General features: G+C 36.6%; 1 protein-coding gene across 1 annotated transcript; it reads right to left on the minus strand.

Annotated features, from left to right (window-relative positions):
- Positions 1-1,197: 1,197 nt before the first annotated feature.
- LOC111608521 (alpha-1B-glycoprotein-like) lies at positions 1,198-9,565 on the minus strand. The gene is made up of 11 exons (XM_023333248.1): positions 9,386-9,565; positions 8,951-9,099; positions 8,672-8,834; positions 6,709-7,080; positions 6,017-6,298; positions 5,910-5,933; positions 5,676-5,768; positions 5,545-5,575; positions 5,275-5,324; positions 5,052-5,086; positions 1,198-2,267 (listed from the first exon to the last, which is right to left on the minus strand). Exons 1-11 carry the CDS (start codon positions 9,510-9,512, stop codon positions 2,184-2,186), a joined length of 1,410 nt encoding a protein of 469 aa, XP_023189016.1. The 5' UTR covers positions 9,513-9,565; the 3' UTR covers positions 1,198-2,183.
- Between the last annotated feature and the right edge of the window lie 13,604 nt (positions 9,566-23,169).

The raw sequence follows: 23,169 nt of genomic DNA on the forward strand, positions 1-23,169 counted from the left end.
ATACAAACAAACTGAAACAAATACATGTCAAACGATTAGAGGGTGATTTATAAAATATTGTATATCCTTAACTCACAGAATGCTGCAGGCTAGTATTCAGGCTAGTGGTATATTGCTACAAACGTATCAAACTCACATTCCTGTTGCCTTTTTATCACTGCTATAACTCTCTGATAGATGAGCCTATTCACATAGCTGAATATCTCAACAACACATGTGTTAATGACCATACAGGAGGCATATGACTCAGGTGTGCAGAGCATACTCAACAGTCTTCTGCAAATATTTTCACCTTTCAGGAAGTGACTGGCAGGTTTGCGCAGCTGCGCGGTTCAGGAAATGTGATAAATGACAAAAACATGGACCTGCCTTTCTTATGCTGAAAGAGAGCCGTTCTCTGCCCAGTTACTGCACAACATGAAAAAGTTACAAACAGGTGGGCCATGCATCTCACTTCTACATCCTTTTAATATATCACTCATAGCTCATATATTCTGGAACATATATAAACACTGTGTTGTAAGACAGTATAATCTCTTATTATCACATAATAAAAAGAAAGCCAGGTAATCATATTATGTTGTAATAGGATGATACTTATAGGATTGTTTGGCTTCATGCATGTCATGGTCACAATGTTCCACTGGATCTGTTATTCACTATCAAGGACACCAGCTTGATAAATGAAAGTAATTAAGTTGTTCTGCAAGGTCTTTATAACATCAAAACTGTAAAGAAACAGTGCCCTCTGCAGGATATTCATCAGAAACCCAGCATCTCAATAATGCATCATTTTACTCTTGGATGTGTAATGCATCTTAATTTCTTAGCCTTAACTGTGATTTTGAATAGTGCTCTCTTTAGAGTAGTTTGTCTTCTGAAACTTCTCCTATTAAACAGAAGCATTTTTATAACAGCTTAATTCAATAACTGAAACACCAAAAATACCTTAAAATGCAGTACTATATGTAGAAACCATCTTGTCTAACTGAAAAGTAACTACAATCTTCCTTATCTGCACTTTTGGGCCAATCGTCACCAAGGAAAAGGAATCCTTGTTTGGCTACATCAAGTAGCCAGGTATTTAAGCTCCCCAAACTGCATTTTGCAATTATTTTAGATATGCACTACGAAAAAGTAACAATAATTGAATAGGTGAATTTTCCATGAATAGTTTGGAGGTACGTTCCACAGAAAAATCCACAAATACTGAATCGTGTGTAGGCAAGTATAGGATTAAGTTCTCAGTAAGTGTGGCACATTTACTGCAAAACCTCAATCAGGTTTATTTTTGTTTTAAAGATGCAGCAGGAAATCGACTGATGACCAGAAGCAACTTATGCTAACAATGACAATATTCTGTGTGGAAGTTGTTTATGTTAAAGAAAAGTAACTCAAAGTTATGGAGAACAAAGGTGTGGAAGGCAGGTTGGTTAATGAACTGACACTGGCAGATAAAAGGATTTATCATTTTGAGTTGTCTGTGATGAAAAAAATAGGATTTGCAAATATTGCCACTTTTGGAAATCAACATAAGGAGATTGTCTACGAAATGCACACATTTCGCATTTCATTTAGCATTACTTTTAACCAATGTTAAAAAGTAATGCTAACCATGCTAACCATGCTAATTGTGCTAATATATGATGCTAAAGACTGCTGAAAATGTATTTTTTCTCCAATAATAGTAAACACTGTTTTAAACTAATGGCTATCACACACACATTGGTTAACATAAATAATTGATACTGACTCCTGGCCAGAAGACTAGAAAAATTGTTGAAAGAGAAAGAGTTACATATAGAAACTTTACAGAAACTGGTGATCGGAAGTTGGCTACAAAACTCTTATCAGTCCAATTCTAAATACACTTATACTTCCTAGCAAATGCAACATATAGACTAATTTGTTAATGAATGTATCTTTAGAGTCATAGAGAAAAATACACAATTTACAGTAAACATTATAAAAAAGATAATAAAATCTCCATTTAATTTCATAGTCTTAGTAACAACAAACAAACATATAAGAAGAAATAATCTCCTACACATAAATGAAAAAGGAAGAAATGTCCCCTTCATGTCATGCTGTGTAATGCCAACTACTGCTACATTGATAAACCATGATTAAACACACCCCCACGCACACACCCCTGCACACAGGTAGATATGAAATAAACATTTCTAATGCATTGGAGTTGTGAAAGTAGAGAGGGGGTTCCAGAGAGAAGATCTAGAGGGCGTCTCTGTTTCCCCACAGGCCCATTCCTGTAAAGAAACAAACATGTTAAGACAGCCTATCAAGGTGTGTATGTCACTTCCTGTGGCAGCGTTCATATCTCACCACTACTTTCGTAGCTAAATATGTTCGCTCATTTTCTGCAGCTAAGTTTGTGATGCTTTCAGAGTAACGAAGAACAACAGAAGTAAAACACTAAAATTCAACATATTTAAGTGTTAAAATATCAATGTCTGTTCAAAATGACTGTTTTATTCTCAGGCTGGAATGCTACATTTTAGTCCAACATCAAATCTAGTTTTGGTCTGGAAGGAAATTATCACTAAGATTTCCTGAAGTCAATAAGTACGTACTAAAGAAAGCTTCATCCAATGCCGCCTTCTTTATTTTCATACTTCTAAAGGAAATCCACTGCTTCCAATCACCACTTAATCAGTAAACAGCCTGTCTGTTTGTAAAGTAATCTCAGTATCAGCATCAGCATCAGCATCATGCAGACCAAGAAATATAGCAAACAGATAAGAGATAAAGTTGTGGAGAAGGTTAATGTAGGTTTAGGCTTTAAGTGTTTTAGAAGTGTTTTCAGCATCTCATGAGTTTGACACAACTACAAACCTACCAAGACATAGTCATCCTCCTAAACTCTCAGGCCAGGCATTGATTTCATGCAAAGATCCTCACCTGCACAACTATTCGCTTGAATGCCACACAATGGCCTTTATGGAGGAGTGGCAAGAAGACATGATTAAAAGGAAGTCTTATTTTAAGGTTTGTCGTGAGGCATGTAGGAAACCTAGCAGCAGAAACCAGTTTTGTACACCATGTACTAATTCTGTACTGTGAACACAATATCCCCTCAGTGAAACATGAGAGTGGCTGCACCATGATGTGGGGAATTTTTTTTTTGTCTTTGTTTTTTTTTAAAGAATGGGCTTAGAATACAAAACCGGTAAATTTACTCTAAAAATATTGTATCTGTAATGGCAACCAAAGGAGATTCTATACAAAGTATTGACTCAGGGCAAGGCAAAGGCAATCAATTTCAGATTTTTAATTTAATAAAAAAATGAATTTGTAGTATAGTTTTTAGTTTTACTTCAACATGTAAATATTTAGTTTACAGACAGATCCTTCTTATCCAATCTGGCTGGGCTTAAATTATTTGTCAAAGCTGCTAAAGATGTAGTTCTTTGTTTTGTTTTGTTTTCTTTTGTTATGTTTTATATATATTTTTCAAGCATGTGTAGTTTTGGTTTATTTTACAATTTTGTTCTGCTTTCTGTTGGTCTATAATAGAAAATGCCAGTAACATGAAAATTGAAGGAAATGTGAGGGACTTTGAAAGCCAGGACATGTCATCAAACATTTTAAAGTAATCAAATCATTTAATGTTCTTAAGGGAGCCTGTGTTCACGTAAATCACTCCAAATTATATTCCACAGTAAAAAACAGACAGTTTTACGGTCTGTGGGGCTTTTAAGGGAAAAATATTTAACTGTGTTTTGTTTACATTGAAAGAAACTTCTTTGTCATTCTGTCTCTGCGTTCATAGCAACAGCCCTGAGAATGACTATTCCTAATTAGTTTAATTAACATCATGGAAATCCAAACACATTATTGGTTTATTCAACAACCCCACATTAATGCAAGACATAAAGTATACACCTACAAATAATTTTTGTTCTGCTGAAAACATTCCTGTTCTCTAGCATGAGGGAAACCCAGCTGGCGACTGCACTCAGTTGTTTATGATGCCTGATGAGGAGCTCTGCAAAGGGAGGCAGAGCCTTTAGTCTGATGAGAGCCTTTCATCAAGCTAATTAATGAAAATAATTGCACCTAATGAGAATAATGTGCTAACCGTGCACAACAGCACGAATGAAAAATGATGTGTGCCCAGGTTTGAGTTAAAATATGTTTTGGAAGGGCGATTGGTTGATTTGTAATGATTAATGTGTGTTTACAGCAAAGAGATTGGGAAAGTTTACTCTTGTTTGTATGGAAAATCTACAAATGGAGTCCACCAAAAATACCACAAATTCCAACTGAAGAAGTGGAGAAACTTCCTCTTTTCTGTTACAGTGAAAATGTGCTGAAATATTCTATTCCAAAGAAAATTCTCACAAATCACAAGATTCACCAGGTTTCCTGTAAATGAATTCTATTGAACATCAAAATCAGACACATTAATCTATTAAGTATTGCAATCTCAAATGTTTTATTGTTTGTTTTTCTTCATATAGACCAAAATATATTATGATGTCAAAGGCTAAATACTATGGTTTTCAAAACTACAAAACAAAAAAATCTTAAATATCTGGTATGTATTTGTATTTAGTCTTCTGAGTCTCTATTTTACTGAATTTCCCTTTAAATCAATTTAAGCCTATTGAAGTACATCTCTACCAGCTTTGAAAAATAGTTTATGATCAGCCATGTTGGATGGAAAGCATCTGTGAGCATCTTTTCTCTTTGTGTCACTGTCTATAAAAACCTGATTTGTGTAGAACACGTAGTTGTCCTGTCATTTGATTCTCCAATCAAAGATGTGGATCGCTACAGTTAGAACCAACATGAGACTCCTCTTTGCTGCTGCTGCTGTGTTCATCAGCGTTCTATAGTAAACTATTTATTCTGAGACTAAATTAAAGTAGGTGGACTCTATTTAATAAATATGTGATGCCTGGAAGTAAATTGTTGCACTGAATTTTATTTAGGGGTGTAATGGTAATAAAGCTGAAAAACAAATCTGTGTCACACTATTCAGATTTTTATCTACTTCCTGTTTTAATTTAAAAGAAAGAAAAAAATACCTGGGTATCAAAACTTGTACGCCTGAGAGTAAGATCTGAAAAACAACAACAGCAAAAAATAATCACATACATTTAAAAGAAACCCTTTTAGCATGTGTTGTTCACATGCAGTTGGGACTTTACGTTTTTATTCTTATACAAGCAAATGGACAGAAAAATGAGCAGAAACGCTCTGAGTCATGCATCGTAAAGGGGAAATGACATTCTGAAGAAGAGAACTTACCAACAACGTGGTCTCGAGCGTGCACTTTAGTCCAGAACTGTGCTTGTTGTCTGAAACAGAGCAATAAGGGCACTACTTAATATAAATACACCTATGAGCAATGAAAATATGAATTTATGTAACACATTTGCATTTGGCTTTCATTTTAAGATATACATAATAATGTATGTGTGAGGAACACAATTGTTCCTGTGGTGCAAAAATGTACAATCATTTTGTGAAGAAACTACGTGCTCTTTGCAGCATCCATCAGAGCTGTGAATGCATTACCTTCTCTTCTTTTCCTTGGCAGCTGCTTTTACTTAGGAGAAGTGAAAATGAGAGAAAAAGAGACATTACGACTTCCGCAAATGAAGAAAAGCAAGTTTAAGTAAGGAAGAGGAGTTTCTTGTGGAATCTACCTTTCCTCTTAACCAGCACACCCACAAAAACCGCAGAGCAGAGGAATAATATGGCTGCAGAGAAGGAGCCCAGTACAAGAGGCCAGTCCACACCTGGAACACAAGCATTGTCCATTGTCCAAAAATTAAGGAGAAAAATAAAATGTTAAATACAAGCACAATTATATATTCATATCTGGCTGCAATGATTCCCCCATCCTTTCCCATTTAATGATTTAACAAATGAGAAATTACCTTTTAATGTTGGAGGGGAATTTCCTGAAAAATGCAAGAAAAGAAACTGTCAAAAATTAAAGCATCTAAAACACTGCATATACAGTAGTAGCACAGCAGGTCTCTACCTGTAGCTAAAGCCAGAGGGAAGCTTCTCTCCGAGAGGCTCCATGTGCTTCCTAACGGAGTCCTGTACTGGCACTGATAAAAGGTCACTGGTGAATCCTGGACAGGCACAGGGAATGTGACTTGATGTTGCAAAGCTTTTGCACGGTAAGTTGCGACAAGACGTTCGCTGTCAGCAACGTAAAGTAAAAACACAGAGCCAGGATATGCAGGGGATCCTGTACAGAGCAAATGCCACACGTCTGTCTGCTGCTGGAGAACCAGGGAGGGCACAGGAAGCACACCTAGGAGCAACAAACAGCCAACCAACAATAAACCTGTAAAACTACATACCAGATAGACTTGAGGTTATTCATAAATTATGTTAACCTCATCCAGGTTTTTATAATTTTCTGTCATATTTAGGAGTGAAAAGTAAGGTTTTTAAAAGTTTGGAATTCTACATTATAACTAAAACATGACATGGCATAAAGAGACAATGCATTTTAGCATTTTCTAAATCTGTGTAAATAAAAATTGATTATCTTGTCCTTGAATTTTTAGCTTCAACTCTGTCAATATTTCTATCTCTCTGTCATTCAAACCTTATATCTTGTCTCTTGAGACCATGATTTTGGCCCTCAGGGAAAACGTTTTGAGACCTCTTGTGAATTGGCTAGACATAGGTTACTGAAGTAATAAAATAAATCCTCACCTCTAATCGTGACCTGCACCACATTGCTGACAGATGAATTAACCAATCCCTTTTTACTGTTGATCTGGTAGAGGCAGGTATACTGTCCCTCCTCGCCTCCTCTTACTGGTCCCACATTGAAGACCCCTGGCTGTGGATCAGGGTTTGACACCTGACTGGCCTGATGCAGCGGGATGGCAGATGTTATCCCTGTTTGCTCCCTCAGCAAAAGAAACATTGCAGGTTTGCTAGACTGGGACTGTAACTGGTTTGAATGAATGGGGACGCTACATCGGAAGTGGAGCGTGTCTCCCAGTGTCACCACACCATCGGAGGGCTGTACGGATAAGACCGGAGAGGGACACGAAGAAATGGGAGGAGTCGGGGTGTCAGCTGTTTTGACAAAAAAAAAAAAAACAGAAACACTGAAATGTTATCTTGACCAGTCAAAGTGTAATTCTGAAGCACAGTCAAAACAACACCACTGTTGCACAATGTATAAATTAGCAAAACATGAGTCCTAAAATCTGAACTGCCATACTGTTGAAATGTGCTACACAAACAAAAAATGCATAAAACACAATATAAAATCTATCTATGCCTTTTGAAAGTAAAGGTTACCTTTTGAAAGTAGCATCTTTTGAGCAGGTGTAAGTTTATTATTAAGCCCACATTTCTGTATGAACATTGAATCACCATGAACTACTGAGCCTGTTTTTGGGATGCAGGAGCAGGGGAGGAGGGCACTATTAGCTTTTTCAAAAGAGGACCAGCATACAGAACATTGCTGTAATCCAAGTGAGATATAACAAAGCATATCCAAAGTTCATTGATGGAATATAGGACTTTGAAATGGAGCTTTAAGAATAAAATGTTTGTTTTAATCATCGAGCAGAACTTTTAAAGTTTATGACAGAGTGTGTTGCCAATTGATGTCAAAATGAATTTAGTAGATCTTTACCATACAGATTATCATTCTAATTATAATATCTCTTTGGCTTCTTAAGGGTAAGGAAGCTCTGTGCTGTGGCAAGACTTGATCAAAATTGTGACCCATTAAATTCTTATGAAATCACTGTAACTGCTTATTATAAAACTCTGTTCCCTGCACTCTTAATAGAAATGGAGCTTAGAGACTGTCCGTTAAAAAAATCAAAATAATAGCAGAGTGATCAAGGTAGTGTTTAATTTAAAATAAAAGTTGTACTACAGCATGTTGTAAGGTATCTGGGACACAATCAGACATCAGAGAATTGATTAGACCGTCAATACAATGGCAAGTTATTTGTGACATACTTGATTTTACATATCAGTATTTGGAACCAGCAGTCCAGGATGAGCACCACCTCTCATCCAGTCACTGCTGGAGATATAGGCACCAGCCCCCTCTGCAACTGAGACAATACATGGATGAAGTGTGTTATATCTACAATACTGCCATATTCCTAGTTCCTAACCAAACTTCCCTTTGTGAGTGGGAGTAGTTTAAACCAGTACCATTGTTTGATCTTTTTGTTTGTGTGTGTGCATGTATCTGTGGGTGTGTGTAGTTTCTATATGAAGCGCAGGATGTTACCACTGCTATCCACACCCACAGAGCTGAGGACAATAAGAGACCACAAACAGCAGCTGCATACAGAAGTGTGTTTTTGGGGTTACTGTAGAGCGGATGGGAGTGTTTATTTTATACCCTGTGTGAAATCTCAACCGGCTGCAGATTTAACCTGCAAACCATGTGACTCATTTGGATTTCTACTTAACAGTCAGTTTCATTCTCCATATAATTCATAGCTGACCAGGTAATAGTGATATTTTTAACGGCGCAGAAATAAACCATGTAGGTTGAAATAAAGAAGAGAAACATGTATTCTTTCTTAACTTGACACCAAAACATTTTCTCAAAAATGACAAAAGCTGAGTTAGAGCTTAATTCATTTTTAGGGCTGCTAGCATTTGATCAAATGGGGAAGTTGTAAAAACTTACCTATTTTTTCCTTTAGTTGCAAGTAGGGGCTGAACAGACTGTATTGTCCCTCTTGGTTCTTGTATAAGCAGCAGTAAAGATGCTGCTGGGCTGAATCTGGTTCATCCATCCTGACAGTGAAGTGAACCTGCTGAACTGCGTAGGGCAGTTCACGCGAGTCCATCTCAATAAAATGAGAAAATAGTACACTGAATATAATCACAGAATATGTCAAACGCGCTTTACATAATGAAACTGTTTAACTGTTTAATTTAATTTTTTTTTAAAAACTCAATTTACTTTTTTGGTGTCACTGTACAACATGAACACAACGCCACTGTGGCCCCTAGGAGCTCGGCAGACCAGGACCGCTGAGTCTCCTGACCTTGAGTAGATGTCCAAGGTAGGAGTCGGAAGAGTGGGAGAGGAAGTGGAGGCTGACACTCTTTCTGCATGAAGGAAAGATAAAATACAAGTTACCCAACTTCCCTAAGAAATAACATCATCTTCAAACATGGAAATAAAAGATTGCTTCATCAGATGTTCAAGTTGACTAAACAGACGATTTCAGTTGAAAATTAGAACACTAAAACATAGAATTGTTTTTTAACATAATATATTTTATTGTTACTCGATAATAGATAAGTACTGACATAAGTTTTCTCCCACAAACAGAATTTTTCAATGAAAAACTGAAAGATAAAATTTCAAACAGATTTCTGTTCAAATGCTTACCCAAAAGTTGTAAGAAAGCGAGTATAGGGGGATAAAGCCAGAGTGAGCGACCACTGACACACGGCATCCTTGACCCAAAAAGAAGACTGACTGAAGTAAATAAGGCACCTCCAAACATATGCTTCATTCTTTCTCTCCCCTGTTTTCCTCTCTCTGTGTTTTCTTAATGCATCTGACATCCTCTTGAAGACGGAGCAATGGGGGAAGTCAAACCTGTAAGCACACTTCCTTTTTTGGAGATCACTGGGCGGATATGTGGTATGATGAGAATTAATAGCAGTCTTTACTTCAATCAGAACCAAACCAAATGTGAAAAGCTCTGTGTCAACATAAAGAAGTAGAGCACTGAGATTTACAATCCAGTCATCGAACGTCACAACTACTGTAAAAGTTGTGCTTATATCGCTCAAAAGACATAAATAACTGAAAAGTATTTTTTCCTCCTGCTGTAAATTTGCCCTTAGTGTAAAGTCTGTCATTCTTCCTTTCTGTTTTTATTTTTATCTGTTAACCTACATACATACTTCAACTTGATGACCGGAATTTTCCCTCTGTATGACAATAAAGGATATTTCTATCCAATTTTAAAATGTGTTGAGTACTCTACTATTTCAGGCATAAAGGCTTGTCTTACCACTAAGCTGCAGTAATGTAGTAAGACAAGGCCTTGTTTATACAAAAACGATTTTATCAGTGAAACAGTAACATCTTGTGGGATGTTTGAATGTCATCTATAAGAACAAGAGTGAGGAGAAAGAGTCAGGGAGCCCTTATGCCTTTTTAAAAAGTTTGAATATGCCAGAAAAACATATATTTATATCTTATTAAAATGAGAAATAGACTTTTTTAATGAGATACATTTGTCACTGAAACTTTCTTGTAATGAGAAATTGCACCTGGATTCGTTTCTTAGCTTAGTTTCAGGCCACTATTATCTTTTCTTTTAACATTTTGTGTACTTTTGACCAAAAGATATGCACAGTTCACTGGTTTTAGGAAAAAAATACAAATCTATTTCATCTGAAGTGATTTAAGGGATGTTAGTATTGTTGTCTGGACACATGAAGGGGTGTTATCACACACACAAAACTGAGCTGACTGATCAGCTGACAGATCAGCTGTTTCCTGATGACCCAGATTGTTGTATTGTAATATGTAGTAATTTTTAAGATGATGTTAGCATTTTGGAAGTGTTTTGCAGAGAAATTAAATTTTGGTGGTATTTTTAGACTATTATTAAAAGAATTATTTTCCTTTTGACTGTTTATCATAGCAGGAATCAACTATGATTATTGTCCTTTGTTGTTCCTTATAACACAACAGCGTGAAACAATTGTAAACATATTTACTTGTAAACATTGTTGTTAGCCAGCCAGTAGAGAGAACAGCACTGCAGTATGTTACTCACCCCTCCTTGCAAATATTTATTTGCAGGGCAACATGAAGGTTTATTTATGGCTTTTAGCAGAGTTGTGGCATGTTTGTCTGCTTAATATAGATTTGATCAAATTAAAAGTAAATAAAAACTCAAAATGAAAATTTGTTTTTTGGCAATAATGTCCAAAGTTATAGAAATATTATGTGTTGATTTGGCTTGTTCCTTTTAATTTACATTTGTTCTGTTGTGGTAAAGACAATTATGACAATACCAAAGCTTTTGTGAAGGCACTCTACATCTAAATAGTTTGGTTTGGATCTTTAGTTTTTGTCATTAGTAATTGTTATTTTGTGTATCAACTTCAATTATTCAGAATAATGTTTCCTCCTAAAGTCTTGTGAATTCTATCACCGTTTTTCTTTCAGTGACGGTCATCTGACTCTTTATTTGCTCTGAAAACCCCACAATTTCACAAGTTCCCTGTTTCGCCATCAGTGTGTAGCATTTTTTTTACATCAGAGTTTCTACAAATTTTAGTTCAAGAATTCAGTGTCCTAGAATCGAAGCTTGTACAGAATTATTAGATGCAGTTTTCTATAAAGTGAGGGCTCTGCTTGTCTTATTCCTAAAATACCTACAATGTGATTCCTATGGTTTTTATCAGTGCATATGGACCTGATCTGTTACTGTGTGTTGCCATGGTTCTCAGCATGTCAGCATAATTGAACGGTTTCCCTGATTGGCTCCCTAGTGAGGTGGTGCTTTTCAGCAGGAACATTGTGGAGGCGCTGATTAGCTCCTCTGGGAAGTGTCTCACTGACCTGGGAAACGGAAAGTGAATGCAGATGATAACTCAAAGACATGTATCCTGGCAGATCCTGTAAAGTATAATGACACATTCTACATTTACACTGGACTGTGCAGTTTTTTTGTATATCTTTCATCAGTTTTGACATAGACTGTTTAAAAGATTTATCTTGGATTGGTAAGTTATGATTTTTTGCGTCTAGTGTAACGAGTTCACCTCTTTTATTGGCATTTCTGTGTTGGTTTTGTTAACTATTTTTCAAACATATTTGAAAAATATGGGTTTTTGTTTTGGGGGTAAATAAAAACCCTCCATGCTATACTACTTGCTCCCTGATACACACGCCTACACCCCCCCGCCCACGCCTACACACACGCTTGTGTTTCTATTCCTACTTGGACATTGCACAGACTTCCAGTCAGCTGTGTAAAACTATTTACAGTGACTGCCCTATGACACACATGCTCCTACTATTAATAATTGTTGTCCTCTAAGAGAAGGACGGGTAGAAAAATGTATTTTAAAATTTGTTGCTTTTTTTAATCATATGGCTTTTAAGAAAAACAAATAGTAATATTTGCTGCTTAAACCATAAAAGTGTTTTCATGAGCTTGTTTGGAGAATAAATAATAACCTTTGATAAATAAATTAAAGAACAGAAATTAGATTTTCCTTTTAAAAAATTAGACACTACTTCTAAGTAGTTTCTTTCTTTGTAATTATGGTGGTATTAAAATACAAATAAGAAGAAGCAGACAGCCTATTGGATGGATGAGTAAATTTATTGTTCAGTCTCAATGTTAAGTAGGTTTTAGACAGAAATAACAAAATTAGAGTAATAGTTTAAGAAGTTTGAAAAAATAATAATCAAAAAGGAAAATTGAGGAATTAATAGAAAGTTATTACTTATTTTATTTGCAACTTACTGTCCAAATTCACCATTTTATAGCAGAAAATAATTATTTGCAAAGAAACCACTTCATTTAAACCAAAGTGTTGTCATTACTGGCTGCTCTCACATTAGTTAATTTTTTAAGTAACTTACTAACTACCATGGGATAGCATTTGTCATTATCTACTCCAGTTTGTTTGTGAATGAGTAAAGTTCTCCTGAATGAGTATAAGTTTATCCTTTTTTAAGTTTCTGCTTCATTGAGTTCTCCACTTGGTGGCAGTGTTCAGCTACAGACGCCAAACAGGCACACCAAGACATATTCACTTTGGCATCAGAGATCCACTGAAATATTTGCTGATGATTGAATGACAGATGAGTTTAACTCACGTTTACAGTAATTAAACACGAGTTTATCTTCAGGACTACATGTTTATCTGCAGGACTACATGCAGATGTTAATGTTTTCTACTGTTTTGCTAGACACAATTTCAAACTGTAGCATGGGTTGACAGAAATACTTGTCACTGAGATAGAAAAATAGAAGGAAATGTGTTATACTTGATAGGTACTTTATATCAAGTCTATTCAGCACTGACAAAAAAAATAAGCTTATTAGACTTTAGCTAATTTAATTCACTTCTTGGTGTTTCTGTAAATTAATCTTGCTGTGAAATGACTTCTTATTCATGTGTTTGAAATGTATTTTGCACATTTTGATTTTCACTGCAAAAGAGGCAGTTAAAAGTTTCAATAGGTCAGCTGAGAAGCGCTCGTAAAATATTCACACTGTGAAATGCAATACTGTTGCTATCAAGTTGAAAATACAGCACTTCCTTTTCTTAACCCTCCGTACTTCCCTGTCAGACCTGCTTAATCACATGATATTCTGTCGCAAACATCAAGTCCTGGACAGCAGGAGGAATTTCATTGATGATTGCTTTGCATTTCAGTTTGTCTGCTCAGTAAACGGTAGGTAAGACTTTCTGTTACAAGTTCAGTTCCTGCTTGCTCTTAAAGGTTTCAAACATCATCATACTAAGTAAGTAAATTCCATGGGATAACTATTATTAGTGGCACTTATTGATATTATTAAGTGCCAAAGTCAAATATTAACAAAATTTGTAATTTAGATCAATTTACCAACTAAAGCACCACCTAATTATCAGGAAATCATACTCAAATAGCTTTCAGGCTCAATAATTGTTTCATGAATACCTGCTAGATGAGGTGTGGTAGTAAATAATGATAGGTTCAAGTTTATACACTCATTTTCTTAAATGGCAAGCCTGGAGTACAAACGGAATAAACACAAAGTTTCCAGAATTATTAAAGTAAGTACTTCAACCTGACCTTAATTAACAAACCTCTACATAGCTGGTAATGCTCGAGTAAACTGCTAAATAAAAGGAAAAACTGATGAACTTTGGAAATAAAATAGTAAAAAAGAAACATTTAAGAATAAAACCAATAAATAAAGTTATGCAGTAATATCAGTTTATACATTTATGCCAAAAACTAGGTTTATTTTCAGAAATTTGGATTGAGGCTAAATTAGCTTTAAACTGATTAAGAGTAGTGTAGGATTAATTAATGAAAGATTAATTTCAATCATTAATCTTTAATTGATGGTTAAAGGCAACAATTGGTTACGGAGGCCATTTTCGGAAAGTTGTTCAGACAGTTGTTCATTTTCGGAAACAGATTTCTCTTCCTGAGCTCTGCTGCTCCTCCAGAGTAACCATGGGACTCCTGGCTGCATAACGATTGAAAAAAATATATAACAGCTTCACTTTACAACCATGTGCAACTTCTTCTTGGTCTATCTCATTAAATTCCCTTGTAATACTTGCAGTTTGTGGTTCTGAAGTGATAAAATGTAAAACACGTTAATGTAGTATGAATACTTGTACGAGCTTTATGTAAATGTTTCGTCAGATTTTCACATTTGCATGGTTCCTTTGTTGAATCTTTGCAAAGTTGCATTCAAGCTTGTATGAGAGCAAGTGGTTTCATTTGTGAAAAGCAATTGTCTAAAGTGCCAAAGTGTTGCTGTAGCAAACAGACTGAGGTATGCCAGAGATCCCCTGGAGAGTTTAAAGAGGTGTGTTTGTGCATGTCAGGGTTAGGAAAAGAGGAGGAGGAAACATGAGAAGAGTCTCATTATTGTAAGAGGAGTTGTAGAAGAGGATTTATTACTCTGCTCTCCCATGCTATTTGTCTTCTTAAAAGCATGAACTCCTACATGCACTGTTGTAGACAATGTAAAATATCATCCGTGGTGCTTATCCTCACTAGTATCGTCTATTTTTCATAGCGAACCAGAATTCACTCCAGAACCTGCTGCTGAATCTTTCACCTGCACATTTTTGTACATCACAGCTTAGATTAAAAAGCAGCACTATCAGGTCCAGATCAAAAAGGTGAACAAAATTTTAAAACAACATCCTAAAATCACATATAAAGCTCTGCCATGACAACCACAAGGGATCCTAAGTAGTCAAGTGATGTTGTCTAAATGTGTTAACTTTCCCCAACCAACATACATAACTTTACATACTACGGTGGGAATTTTTATTCATGTTTAATGGCCATTTTCAGAACACGGGGATGACAACACAAAAATGTTTTTTTTAACACTTAGTGGTTGGGTGAAGCCGCATATTGTCAAACTATGTTTAGTCTTTTTAAATTGTAATGACAATGGAAACTACCCAAATGATCCTGGTTAAATGTTCATATACCCTGGTGACTTTGGTCACACAAGTTGACCCAAACATGTGTCAACTTGTGTGCATGCTAAAGGTAGCCACCCTCCCCTGTAATCTGTTTGCCTATAATCACTTCTTATATGCTGCAATAAAACTGCAGTATAGAAACTTTTAAATCAGGTCATTTGTATAGATTCTTTTCCCCCAACAACTGACCATGAGTGAAAAACGTTTTTGGTTGTTGTTGATATCCTCTGAAAAACAATACAATACAAATTTTCGCCATACTATGTACACTTATGAGCGCTTCTAGTTTTTAGTTTTTAAAATGTTTTTAGTATATATACTAAAAACTAGTATATATATACTAAAGACTAGTATATATATACTAAAATATATTGACCAGCTGTATCAGACAAAGGTAAAGTCCTCCAAACATAAGGCCGTACCTTCGTGAGTTGCAGAATTTCCCAATCAGCAAGGGACCACAGAGAGATTAGACAGATAACAGATGTTTGTGGCCTGGATTTGCCAAGCAAATGCAGAAATATTATTAATAATTTATGCCTCTTTTTTCACATACTGTGTGGAGATTTGACATTATTCTCTCTTAGTTTCCAAGTTTGTCAGAAAACTGATTTCTCCAAGAATTTTTCATCTGTTCTACACTGAATCTTAAAGACTAAATCAGTTTCGGAAGTGTTGGATCAGCTGAGTTTAATCTGAATGTTATGTAACAGCCAGAGTGTTATTTATAATAAACTACACTGAAAAATATGCCTTTAAGACACCATGGAAATCTATTTTTCTGCTACTGTATGTTTCAAACACAACACAAACATGTTTAGAGCACATCTCATTCTTTAGCTTCTCTCATCCATTTCAGCTTGGGTTTTTTTTTTACTTTTGATTTTCTCACTGCATTTCTTTTATTCCCCTTGGCTCCCTTTGTAGATCTTTCTCTCCCTTTAATTGGTCCATATTTTCCTTCTGTCTCCCTGCACATAAACTCCTCTGATATTTAATGAGGAAGAGATGGAGTTGTCTGCTCTACAGTCTTTTCAAGTTTAATGAAAAAAGTGAGTGAAGACAGGAAGCAAGACAGAGAAAAGAGAGCAAATATAAGCCTATAACATCAGACAAAACTGGAACAACAGTACAACAACAACAGAGTGGAAAAGGGAACCAGACAGAAAGAGAGAAGGAGTACAAAGGCCACATTTGTTGTTAATCATTGTGCTGCTGCCAATGTTGCAGAAGCAACACAAGGACTTCCTCTTTGACCTTCCTCAAAGTGTTTGCTCCTGTGTGACATTTGTCTAAAGTTCAACATCCCCTTAATTTCAACGTATTCATGTTTGCATTTGCCAATATCTAAAATAATTCTCACCCTTTGAAATTTGGAAAAATTGTTCACGTTACAACCACAAGCTTCAATCTATTTTATTGCAAATTGTATGTGACAGACCAAACACAAAGAAGTGTAATCTTATTGTGGAGTATGAGACGCTATGGTGAGGTTCCAATCTTGTTTTAAAATAAAAAGTGTGATGCATATTTTGTTTTTTGCCCACTGTACATTGAACTCTACAGCAGCTAACTGTGGAGGAACAGGAAATCCTCCGCAGCAAACCATTTACGTCAGATATAATGCCTCATGGGGAAAAGCTGCCTGCATAATCTAAAGTGAAAAAGGTTTTGTGTAATTCTTTGTAAGTCTGGCCATGGTGCCTTAGTGCAGCTCATATGCATCTGTGGGCATCAGATGTCTGAACAACCTGCGGTTGACTTGAAAAACCCTCTGACTGCTCAAAATAAAATCACACGGTTGACTGAGAGCATCTATGACAGTCATGGAAATCTTACATAATGTGATGCCACACTGGGAAGCATCTAATATGATATGATTTGATGGAACAAAACGGCAAGCTGTCCTTTACAGTTACCATCAATTTTGAGATCAAAGAAAAATTCTGGCAGTGCCATTTTGTGGCGTCAAGTAATGTCCAAGTTCTTTTTCAGATGTTTATTTATTTAATTTCAGCCTTTTATTTAACTTAGCTCTTCTTTATAGAGAGCAAGCTATATTGTAAGAATCAATGCATCTTGTCATCAACCAGCTAACTGAAAAAGAAGGTAGGTGTGTTTTATATGTTTTTTTTAATGCAGCTGATAGGCTGTATCTTGTTGGATTCCATTGGTCTGTTTTTCCACTTCTTTAGCATTTATTAGGAATTTTTCATGTTAGTCTTTGTAATATTGCATAAACTATTTAAAAGCTTATTTAAAAAAGCAAAGGAAAAAATAAGATATAAACTTATGTCAATGTCACTGCTGGAAACTTTAATTTATACTCGCCTTTTTAAGTGTCTCCCTTTTCATCTTTTCTCTGGATTTTTCATGTATTAAATAATTCCTAAGGAGATTTATTGCACCAGCATGTGGAGCTGATTTGGTAAACAGAAGCAACCCTCTCATATACAGAACATAACACACACACACACACACTCAAAGTGAAATCAAAGCAAAGCTGTGAAGTCTCGTCAATGACAGTCAAGGACACAGTGGCATCCAGCTGACATGATTATTCTGGAACTGCCCAACAGTAAAGGACGACTACTAATGAACTGAAAGATCTCTTACTCTCAGATCATCTCTCCCTGGGTTTTTATTTCCATTTTTGTCTGATGTGCATAAGTAATGCTTGTATATGGCTTGCACACAAATTCTACAGAGCATTTTCACAAATGTACCTGACATATATCATATACATGTATTTCATCATGTTTTTTCCCCTTCCACCTTTTTCTTTGCCGCTTCAACTGCCTCATATGCATGCATCTATGTTTTATCCCCTTAAACTGTAAGGGCCAATTTCTTGGCATCATGATATAGAATAACATAATTCACAATTCACTATCTACTACATCTGTTTTCCATTGCTTTTTGATTAATTTGCCCAGTTCCACGTTGTGTTCTGGTTTATGTGGATCAGAACGTCACAAGGTTGTTTTTTAAACTGTTTTAGGGAAACATCTGATTGCTGATGTGAGATTATTGCATGTCACTACATCTGTAGCTTGAGGGAGTGTTTGGTTTGAGGACTGTTCTCAACAGGAGAACACAAATGGAGCCTGAGAGGAAGCTAAACATTATGGTTGCATGGCATTTATTACAGCTGTTCCTCTTCACCTAGTTTTTTTTTTTTTTTTTTTTTCTGGAAGTTACTATAACCTAATTCTGACTTTGAGCAGACTTTGAGTTTGTCTTTCTGTCCCCATGTTTATGTGGCCACTGAAGCAGGCGGTCTGCCACTGGACAGAGGTCACCTCCTGCCAGGAACATCTGGACATGAAGCACGAGCCTTTAGACATTTATTTACAGAGCTGTAAAAGTCCACATTATTATTTATATATGTGCTAATTTACAAGCCCTGCTTTTAACTTTGTCCTTAGTGCACACAGTTATAGAGCCATGATTAATTCCTCTTTGTGAGAACATAGAGTACTGGCTGGAGATGCACTGATCAGAGATTTTGTGGCCAATTTCAGATCTCAGATTTAGCATGATTAGAGCAGTTTGAGATTATAGAAAAGGCTGCCAACATTTCCAAATCCAGATGTCTGTACTTAACCTTGGTGTTATCAACTGATTTCATGGCAGGGTCAACCTTTCCATTTGTTAAATCAAAAAGATTTCCCCAAGGCAGGCACAAGTTGATGTCTTGTGGCTTTTTTTTTTTGTACCCATAAGGTCAGCTGTAAATAAACCAATTGTTTGGAGGAAGATGAGTTAATAACACACTTAGTTAGCAGCACTTAATTTCACAGATTACCTAAACCTAATTCCTCTTCGAGGAGGAAGTTAAAGATTATGTAAACAGTTTCAACAGGTGTTTCACCAAAACAGGATGAGACACAATAACATCCCAAACCCTCACAGATGGCACCAATTCTTTTTTCACCATAAATGAGAAGTGTGAGTTTAAGAAAGAAAGAGCCTTTGGGGAGTTTAAATATTTGTGCTTTGCTTATCGTTTGTTGTTGTTTTGGTCTATGTTGGAACTCAATCCAGCTTTAAAATTTGATACAGGATATTTTATTGTGTCTTTGTGAAACTACACTGTGTTGAACTACATGCTTTGCTTAGCTGCAAGTTCTACAAATGTCTAAAAAAAGCAGTTTTTTTTTTTAGATGTGCAGTTTTCTAATTGATGCAAGGGGCTATAATGTCTTTGAAAATATTTGAGGGATTAAAAACAGTCCACGTTACAATGTTCATAATCTTGTTGCTGACTGAGGTTGTCTCTGTTACTTGAATAAATGCTTAAAAAATTGTTACCTTTATTTTATATCATCCAAATTTTTATAAAAGTATTTATTCTGGGCCATTCATGCCTCATCAGCATGTTCTGAAAAGTGAATCATCCCCATGTGAGCAGAAATCGATACATCCATCATTGTGAGACTTTTCCCTACAGGCAGCACTGACCCAGTAGTTTGGTTTAACTCATATTACAGTCAAACAGATGCCAATAAATTGATATGCCATGCTGCAGGAAATGACCCATTATTTAACAAATGAGCAGTAGGACTTGGTCTGAATATATTCTGTGTAACTGGGTTCATTGTTACTTGTTTTTCAACACCAGAAAAAATTTGCAAGCTGACATATTTCATCAACTAGCAAGAGATTAAACTGCGCAGACCAATGCAACACTCTGTTCTGTTTTCCCACATTTGCCTTTGTTGCATTACAACTGCGGAAACAAGTTTGAGGAAGTTTGTACTACCCCCATTTTCAATTACAAGTTTGTTGTTATAGTCATTAAAAGCCCTATAAATAAGTATGCACTGTCTGCTTTATCATGCTTTCTCTGTCTTATTATGAGTGATCTGCCCTTTTTCCTATAAGTGATCTGCCCTTATAGGAGTTCAGTAGCACCGTTTACCAGAAGTACCAATAATATAACAGTCATATTGTGAGGAAATACTGACTCGTGTAAAGTTTGATGTTTTCTCATTTCTTCCATTTCTCTAAATGTTTTACTAAAGTTGATGGTCCTACTTCATCATGTATACCTGTTCTGATCTCAGATTTTCTATGAAGCTCAAAATTTACCCAAAGACATGCTCTTCCAGTTTCAGCCTTTGCGTTTCACTTTCTATAACTTGTTGTGTGACTTGATCACTTTGCACTCTGACTTCCTTTTTAATGGCAGCTACATCATTTCATGTAGAGCTTCAGTGTTAAATCCAGCAGAATGAGCAGAGAAGGTGGGTTTTTGCTAGATTTCCTCGTGAATGTGTTTTTACATATAATTTTGACACTGCTTCAGAAGTGTGACAGATCAGGAACTTTAGAGTTTTTCATTATAAAACATGATGAATCTGAAAACTTAGTATGTCATGTTATACACTATAAAGTTTCACTAGTAGTCTCGCCCAGTGAAACGTTCTGATGATCTACAGGGTTTAAACTTAGCAACAAACTTTCCAAAAGGAGAGTGGAGTTGTTGCTTCATGCTCTATGTTATACTGATGACCTACATGTGACTTTCAGCTCAATGGAGTTCCTAATACCTCAACGATGCTGCAAATAGTTCAATAACTTTGAGCCTTGTCCCACACCGAAGAGTGTTTTGGTTAACATGACCTACTAGCTTTAAGGTTAGCTGTTTACTATGTTTATATGTTTACAAAAAGACTGTGGTAGGTGTCGCCTCAAAGCGGGCAAAGAAGATATTCATCTCCTCTGCCAGGGAAGTGGTTCCCTCCGTGCATGGCTGGTTGCTGGATCTGTAGCTTGTAATGTACTGAACACCCTGCCACACCTGCCTGGTGTTGTTGCTCCTGAGCTGCTTCTCTATTCTCCCTCTGTATGATGCCTTAGCTTGGCAGATGCCTCTTCTCAGGTTGGCTCTGGCAGAACTGTAGAGTGCTTTGTCCCCAGACCTGAAAGCAGCGTTCCTGGCTTTCAAGAGGCCCCGGACCTCCTTAGTCATCCAGGGTTTCCTATTCAGATAGATCCTCATGAGTCTGTTCCTGGTGACATTGTCAGTGCAGAACCTGATGTAGTCCAGGACTGCTGAGGTGTAGTTCTCCAGGTCCTGATGTGCAAAAACCTCCCAATCAGTTCTCTGGAAGCAGTCCTGTAGTTGGTGAGAGGCATCCTCAGGCCAGATGGTGACAGTCCGGGTTGTACTTGGGACACGTTTCCGCAGGGGGGTGTAAGCAGGGATCAGTAGCAGGGACACGTGATCAGACTGGCCAAGGTGTGCTAATGGTTTAGCCCTGTATGCCTGTCTGATGTTTGTGTACAGCTTGTCCAGAGTTTCATCACCCCTGGTTGTGCACTTTACGTGTTGATGGAATTTGGGGAGAACTGATTTCAGATCAGCGTGATTAAAGTCCCCAGAGACGATGTGAACAGCCTCAGGGTACTTGTTCTGGTTGTTGCTGATAGTATCATGCAGGAGTCCCACGGCCGAGCTAGCGTTAGCATCCGGTGCTATGTAAACCGCAGTAACCCGGATGAGGTTGTCAGTTGCAATCAATCCACACGTTGGAGAGAAAGATGCTTGGTAGCGGCGAGTTAACGTGGCTGTTTCCTGAGCCTCTCTAACACTGCGACACCCCCCTCTATGAAGTAATCAGTGTTACCAAAAACATAGGATTAAGTTTCTCACCAAACATCTTATTTGAAGGGATTTGCAAAACGAATGGAGAACTGCAGCAGCAGGACTGTCTCCTCTTATTGTACTTTCTGTCCATAGTGTTGACACTTTCTGAAAGCATGTGTCAAAACAAGCCGCCTCATCCAAAATTATGTATTCTCATCTGAATGAGACAGGTAGGCATGAACAGAATAGTAAACGGGTTCTTTGGGAAGGAGGAAAGGGGCCAACCCTCTTACAAATTGCAAGTAAACAAACAGAGACAACCAATGACTGAGCCACAGCCAACATCTTTGAGACATGAGGACGAAAGAGCCCAACAGAGGAAGAAATGGGCAGTAGGAGGGGTGCATTCCTTTCCACATAATTAGGTTTCATTGCCTTTGCTAGTATCATATCGCTTTCCTATATCTTTCTTCTCAGCATGTTTTCCTCACCATTCTATTACCAAGAGATTTCTGGCATCAAGCTTCAGGCTTCTCTATCAAAGACAGGAGAAAAGTATGAGTCATGAAATTCACAGTTAAAACATCTCAGGGTGGAGATGGTGAGATAATAAGATCCCTGACATTTCCTTTTAACTTTTGCTGCTTTTAGCTCCTGCCACTGGTTGCTGGGTCCAGTAACTAAAATAATAATAATAATTTTTTTTAAAAAACAAGCAGTAAAACTTTATCTAACCTTACATATAAACATTAACCCAAATGGATTCCAGATTTCCTTTTAAATAAATGAATAACTATCCTTTTCTACAACGCTCTCATTCTTGGGAAAGTTACAAGATTTTACACACGAAGGTCTAAAGTGTATTTTGCATTGTTTGTAATATTTCTACAAATTGTTAAACACAATCCCCTTTATTAATATATATGCACTCCACAATTATCAGATTTTTAACAAAATATGTATAATATATTTATCATTTGACCAACTGCACACAACTTTGTGTTTTCTTTCTGTAAAAAAACAAAAAAAACATGACAAAAGGGATATGACAACCTTTACAAGGCGCTCCACAAAATCAGTAATTATAAATAATTTTATTTAAGAGCTGGAATCCGGTATGACACAAATACTGTACAACTGTGCACCCATTTGTGTAAAATCCCAACAAAATACATCAAGGTTGCGTTGTTCTAACATGCCAAAACATTACAAAGTTCAGTTGATGCTACTTTTAAAAAGGCTGAGTTTTTTTTTTTTTTTTTCCTATTCCCTGTCTCCTTTTCTATCTTTTTCCCATTTTGTGTGATCGATGCTGAGGAATCTGCTGCATCACTTTAGACTCTGTGTTTCTTGCTCCCATCACCTCCAGCCCC

This window comes from Xiphophorus maculatus, chromosome 5 (genome assembly GCF_002775205.1).
Source record: "Xiphophorus maculatus strain JP 163 A chromosome 5, X_maculatus-5.0-male, whole genome shotgun sequence".
NCBI classification, from domain to species: Eukaryota; Metazoa; Chordata; class Actinopteri; order Cyprinodontiformes; family Poeciliidae; genus Xiphophorus; species Xiphophorus maculatus.

Coding starts and splice junctions, on each gene's coding strand:
- LOC111608521 (XM_023333248.1), bottom strand. CDS start 9,512: ATGAAGCATATGTTTGGAGGTGCCTTATTTACTTCAGTCAGTCTTCTT. Junction 5,934..6,016: donor CCCTCTGGCTTTAGCTACAG/GTAGAGACCTGC, acceptor TGCATTTTTCAG/GAAATTCCCCTCCAACATTA. Junction 5,576..5,675: donor TGTGCTGGTTAAGAGGAAAG/GTAGATTCCACA, acceptor ACTTCTCCTAAG/TAAAAGCAGCTGCCAAGGAA.